At 42.0% G+C, this 6,918-nt stretch overlaps 1 protein-coding gene across 1 annotated transcript; it reads right to left on the bottom strand.

Moving 5' to 3' along the window:
* Window positions 1-1,440: 1,440 nt before the first annotated feature.
* On the bottom strand, window positions 1,441-4,081 carry LOC123686332. Its single transcript, XM_045626387.1, has one exon. It carries the CDS (start codon window positions 3,830-3,832, stop codon window positions 1,487-1,489), a length of 2,346 nt encoding a protein of 781 aa, XP_045482343.1. The 5' UTR covers window positions 3,833-4,081; the 3' UTR covers window positions 1,441-1,486.
* Window positions 4,082-6,918: the final 2,837 nt, after the last annotated feature.

The following is a 6,918-nucleotide window of genomic DNA, read 5'->3' as shown; positions in this document are numbered from 1 at the left end:
ATATTTATCCTGAATGACATTACATTAATGTATAGGACACGTCAATACTTAATACAAATAGTAAATAAAAATAAATACTAAATTAACTGATTTTAGTTGAAAAATATTCATCCAGGTTATAGAAACAATTGAGAAACATAATTTTGGTAACTTCCTTCTTGAATTTCGATGGATTCAAGGACTTGATCCAGTTTGGTAAATGGTTGAACAGCTTGATCCCCACATATGTTGGAGACGATTCAAATCTAGATGTCTTATGGGTCGGAATACAGATGGTGAAATTGTGCCGTGTGTTGTATTCATGGAAACCAGAAGTTGTATCCAGCTCCGGCAACTTACTGTGAACAACAGCAGACAGTTCAAAATATAAATGCAAGGCAATGGAAGGATTCTATGCTGGATGAAGATCGGCCTGCATGATTCTCGAGGTCTTAGGTTGAATATAAGTCGAATACACCTTTTTTGAGTTATGAAAATTCTGCTACTCGATGCTGAATTACCCCAAAGGACAACATTATACTTCAAATGGGCAAAAACCAGGGCGTAATAGATGGCAAGCAAACCCTCCAGAGGCAGCGAGTTCTTGAGGCGACTTAGAGCAAAAAAGGACCCATTTAATTTTTTGCTAAGATGATCAATATGGTAGTGCCATCTCAAACTGCTGTCAACGTGCACTCCCAGAAATTTAACGCTATCAGTTGACTTAAGTTTACTGTCTTTGCATTCGATAACAAAAGGCACTTGAGGAATAGATTCTCTTAATTGGAAATGAATTATCTCTGTTTTGCTTAAATTCAACATGAGTGAGTTTCGATAGCACCAATCGGAAAATTGCTGGATAAGTCTGTTGCATTTATTTTCAAGCTCTTCCTTTGTTCTCCCTGAGACCCCCATCGACGTGTCATCAGCGAAAAGAGTGATAGAGTCGGTAGACCTGCCAGTTCGAAAGCCGAACTGAGAGTCGTTTTCTTGACCAGACAATCGATATATTGGGGAGATTCGGGAAAGAAGGAGACGTTTTAGTAATTTGCCCATCTCGTTAGTAAGACACACCGGGCGGCGTAAAGGCAAAGGCCTGTACAGTTCAGAGCGCGAGGTCCGCGCGGCGCTCTCGATCACTCGTGGCTTTGTTTATGAATACGCTGCATGGCAGACGACAAATTCCAGTGTAATACAGAGCCAATAAATTATATATGTCTTTGTGTCGTGTTCATATTTATACGTGCTTAATTAGGTATTTTGCAACACTGCATTTTCATATTATTTTACATAAATTTGGCATATGATTCTGAATTAAAATTACTTTTTGTTTAATTGAGAATATTGTGGCGAAATACCCAATTGAACAGTATAGGTTTGTCTCGTGAATTTTAAAATCTATTCATTCCTACCTTCATCTTCCTGATGAATGGTAGATATTCGTACAATAAAAGTCATATATACATGGGTCATTATATATTTTAAATAACGAAATACAGAATTAAGTTCAATGTAACTTAGCATTTGGTAGGTTATGCGAAATGTTGCTTCCAAGGCTGTGCTTCCGTTTTAGTTTTTCAATTTTGGAAGGCCTGCCAGCTTGAATTCTCCCAGATTGAGGCAATGCTTTGTTTTTACGTCGCGAAATTGACGTTGGCTGCACTCGAATTTTTCTAGATTTTCTCCCGCATATTCGACTTTTAGCTTCCAAAAAGTTTAAAATTTGGGAAGGGGTTTTCAGGCTGTTCATTACTGCATTAAACTTAATGATGGATAAAGTAGCTTCTGGGCTTTGATTGTCTTCGAGCGTACTTGTTATGCGCTCAAATTCACTGCGCATTCTTTTAATTTCTTCTTTAAATCGGCTTTCACATTCTTCGGCGTTCATTTGTAAATCCATTGATGTTGCTAAGTCTACTTCAGCAGGAACAGAATTAGTTGATTGAACTGAGTTTTCAAAGTTTTCAAGATCAGTTGTGTTTGAATCCATATTTTTATAAAATTCCTCTGGTGCTGAATGCCCAACAGCTAATTTGGCTAATTGTATTCTGTCATGAACGCTTAGAACTGGAGACGTTTTAAATAATATACCAAATTTTTGTTCTATTGCGCATAGGTGCTTACAGAATTTGCCACCTGTGCCTGATGGACAATCACAAAAAGCAATTTTAGCATTCACTGTATAAAATAAATTGGAATCTTTTTCAGATGCAACATGGAAAATTGTATTGTCCCTTTGATAAATAATGTTAATATCTTTTGCTCTAAAACACATATTTCTATAATCAATTTGGGGTTTAGATCTTCTTGAATTTGCAAATTCCAACAATTTTCGCTTATAGTAGTTTTCGAACACATTGATGATAAAATCAACCAATGCACAAGAGTTAAAAACCTTGCACCTTTGCAAAACTATATCTTTAAAAATCCTAATTGAAGCTTCAGTGTAATTATTAGTATTGTTACCTCTTGTTATTATATTATTTCTGTACGAAATACACCATTCTTTTCTGCGGACCCACAATTTCTCCAGATGATCATATAATGCTTTGTTACTTTGCACTATATTATTACTCATCAAGAAATCATAATTCTCTTCTGAATCTTGTAATGTTGGAGCGTAAAGTATGTTCCTAAACATTTCCATCACTGTTCTTCTGTCCTCCTTTTTCACGTTATGGTCAGTTTGCCAGAGCCATCTCCATAAAGCTTGACAAAGATGGAATGTACATAGAAGTAATATGGAGTTCGGAAATACAGCTGATAACGCATTGCGCTCGGATGCACTGTCATCAGTCATAAACACTTTTGGATCGAACTTTCTATTTTCTACTTCGATTGCTTCAGTGGCAGACGCAAAAGCTAAAGTATAATTCGCTTCAGTTTGGGATGTGTGAAGAATGCATGCGATAGGAACAGCCCCTGTTTTGTTTGAAGTGAATAGAAATGTGACACAAGTATTTGTCTGATCGCAAGATCCGCTGGAGTCCACGAAAACCATTTCAGTGCATAAATTTTGAAGAAATGCGCGTCGCATTATTGGAGTAATAACAACTGCGATAAAAGGATTTTCTTTGATGACTAGTGTACCGCCGGATTTCTGCAACAAGGACTGTCTGTTCTTGAGAACTTCTATCATACTTTTTTCTTCTCGACTACCGTACTGAGAGAAACGCCACTTATCATACAAGTACTTTATCTGCCTCTCAGTAGGATTTTCTCTAGCATTAGCAAGAAGATATGCTGTACTTACATTCTGTATTTCCTTCGTTTCTTCAGAACCAGATTCAATTATTTTCATTTCATGATAAAATCTAGCAGCTGACGGAGTCATTCCCGAAATAAAGTATGACTCAAAAATGTCTTGTACTGTCTTGTTCACACGCAAGTATCGAAAAGCTTGTGCCACATTTATCCTATGGGAATGTTGAAAATTTATTTTTATCACTACGTTAATTCCGTCTTTTAACAGCACATCATTTTTTATTGTGTTTCTATTAATTTTTTTGAATTTAATGTCTATTTGTGCTTTGCAATTTTTGTTCCTAACTTCACACGACTGCCGTTTTCGTTCAGCTACTTTATTCAATGATGAGTGTTGACACACGTATAGCTTTCGGAATTCATAGCGAGTTGCATTAGGATAACGTCTTAACGTTATCCAGTTTGTATTGGTCGAGTATGAAAAATCTTTTACCCAATTGTCACATTTTTCATCCACTGTGCCCACTCCTGAAAGCTTACACTGCACTAAAATACTGAACTTTTCGTTGTTGTCCACAGCTGTTATATTGAGAATGTTTACATTTTGGCACAAACGCCCGAACAATCTTTTTAAGGTTGATTCATCCATGATGCACGCGATAGAATCAAGAGAAAATAGAAATTATAACCTATAACAACGTGAACGTGTAATATGCAACTAGTAACTGGTCAATATTACGATTCCAAGTGAGGCGGACGAGGAATTGCGACAGTTGCTCTGTATCGTACTGCGATTTGTCACACGCAACGCAGCATATTCATAAACAAAACCACGAGTGATACAGAGCGTCGCGCGAACCTCGCGCTCTGTACTATACAGGCTTTTGCCTTTACGCCACCGGGCGATACGACTTGGCATCGTCCGGCTGCCTCTCCTTCGATTTGAGCAAAAGACATACTTTCCCTGACTTCCATGGCCCAGGAAACGTACGTAACCTAGGACATGACTTGTACAAGGAGAGAAGAACTTCGGGATGTGTGTCGAAGACTCTTTTAAGAATGAACCCTGTGATGTGATCAGGGCCAGGTGCACAATTTTTACTTGTGGCCTGAAGAGCTCGCCCAAGCTCCTCCATCTCAAAAGGCTCCGGGTCAGGTAGGAAGGGCCCCGTGAGGTCCTGTTCGACGAAAGCAGTTCTGACTGCGGCTTGGGCTAGATTGTCTTCGCCACAGTCGTCCCTAGGAAGAAGCCGTGATAGAATGACCTCGACTGTTTCCAGCCAAGATCTGGTGTAAGAACCTTGAGAGGTTTTTACTGATGAAAGAGTGGTTTGAGCAGATATGCGCTCAGTGACCACTTTGTAGGCAGTAGACCATGGGCTACGTTCCGATTCAGTTTGAACGAATCTTTGCCAATTATTGAATTTCGCCTGGCGGATGGCGGTAACATAGATGTTATTTGCGCGCCTGATGGCTGCTCTTTGATCGTTTATGACATCGGGATTCTCTCCCCGTCGACGCATCCGACGTAACCCTCCTCTTTTACGATTCAGGTCAGTCTTTAACGTGCTGAGGTGAGAATTCCACCATCCTAGCCCACGATTTCTGCGGGTGGAGGTGGAAATTGATATCATGGCCGTTCTGAAGATGGCCTTTGTAACAGAAATGACGACCCTATTTAGTTCGACTTCGTCCTGACATTGAAGATCGGTCTCCGAGAGACGTCTGTCGAGTTCAGCATCGAACAGCTCCCAATCAGCGTTCCTAGGAACAAATCTTGGGGTGTCCGGATCAATATATTCGATTCTATTCTTTGTTTGTTTCGAGCCTATCTCAAAATAGATAGGACGGTGGTCCGATGTGGACCAATTTTCTCGCACCGACCAGCCTTGGACAAAGTCATTGGGGGTAGCGAGAGTGATGTCAAGATTGGATTCACCGTTTGACGACCCGAAGGTACTTGGTGAATCCGATGTATTGAGGACGATAAGCCCAGAACGGTCGATAAAGTCCTCGAGAAGAGACCCACGATGGTCCCTATGATTAGAGAACCAAAGCGGGGATTTTGCATTAGGGTCCATACAGATGAGGACTCTTTTGCCCCTGTTTCGCCTAAGAATAGAATCTAGTTTCAGTAGAAAGGGGTCAATGTCTAATCCGTATTGGCAATAGACACTAACTAATAGAAATGATAGCCCATCGTGATGGACAGAGGCCACAGTGATATGTGGATCCGACAAGTCGCTTAGAATGATAGCATTCAATTGAGGATTGAAAATAGCAATGGCGGATCCGAATGGATCCTGAGACGTTCGAAGTATACGTGCTCTAAGACCTAAGCCCCTCACCTCGCTGAAAGCATGGTAAGGTTCTTGTATGCAAAAAATGTCAATATTTTTCGAGTGAGCGATATGTGAGATCTCTGCCGACACGGCTGCGGATCTCTGCGCATTTATTTGGACCACCCTTAGGCCGGCGCCTTTAGATGGTTGATCGAGGTGTCAATCTTCGATGCGAAGTCCTTGATCGCTCTCCTGTAGATAGGGCAGGAGTTGTGACTAGCGGGATGGTCCGTGTTTTTGAGTTTTTTGAGCTTGCAGTTGATACAGAAAGCTCGATTTTCGTTTTTGGCGCACTCCGAGACGGAGTGGCCTTTCGTGCCGCAGTGTGAGCAAATTGGGAGATCCAGTTTGCACCTTGGCGTTGGGTGTCGGAATGACTGGCACTTCTTACAGCGCGAAACACTTGCATGTTCGTAAGCGCGATGTGCCCGGAGCCCAGCATATGCTCTGCCCTGACGGGTGATCTCATTAGTTAGGCATGCCGGTGCGCTCAGAACAACCTTCTGTTCAGAAGTCCTCGAGGGAAATTTGTGAATTACCCTCGTCTCTTTCTTTACTGAAGACGGATCGTAACGATCCGGCAAGTTCTTGTCTATGATATCATCGATGAGCTCATCGATGTTGGTGTCCTTAGACACGTCATGAAGAATGACCCTTGGAAGGATCTTCTTCGGGGCGTTATATTCCAGCTTCACCTTGTCAAGAGCTTTCTTGACAATTAGCGAATCTTCCTGCGATGCGCAAGCAATTAGGAAGTCGCCAGACCTGACTCTCACCGTAGTGAGTATTCTTGCCGAGGAAGCCTCCTTGCGGAGGGCCTCTTTTATTGAAGCTTGGACCTTTGAAGAGTCCTTGTGGTTACTCGCCTTGACAAATATCGGCGTTCTTTCGTTCTTAGCCTTGGACACTACGGCTGAAATTATAGACGAATTTGTCTTAGTAGTCGCTGTGACGCTCGCGTACGAGCGTCGGACTACTGTCTGGTTTGTAGCAGGCTGTGTGGCTGATGTAGTAGCCTCCAGTCTGCTCCTCTCCTGTAGCCTACCCTCAAGGACGGCACACTTCAGAAGAGTTGACGCGACAATTCCCTCCAGCTCTGCCAACTTCTGCAGGATGAACTGCTTTTGGGAGTTATTGATCTTGTTGTTGGCGTTGTGAAAGTATTCCTTCACCGCCGAACGGATTGCCGAGCTGTTCTTCAGCTCTTCTAGAAGAGTCGAGCCCGTAGGCTCTTCTACGATAGGTTCCATAGGCTTAGCTGCCAGAGTTGCCTCCGGAGCATCGGCCAAGGAGCTCGATCGAAGACGGGTTTTGATACCCATCAAAACGGGAGATATTGGGGTCGAGGACGATGACCCCTGCTCAGTAACAGATCCGGTCCTCTCAGCCTGAG

This window comes from Harmonia axyridis, chromosome X (genome assembly GCF_914767665.1).
Source record: "Harmonia axyridis chromosome X, icHarAxyr1.1, whole genome shotgun sequence".
Classification (NCBI taxonomy): domain Eukaryota; kingdom Metazoa; phylum Arthropoda; class Insecta; order Coleoptera; family Coccinellidae; genus Harmonia; species Harmonia axyridis.
Note: the sequence above shows the minus strand (reverse complement) of the source record. Positions and strands in the feature narration are given on the sequence as shown.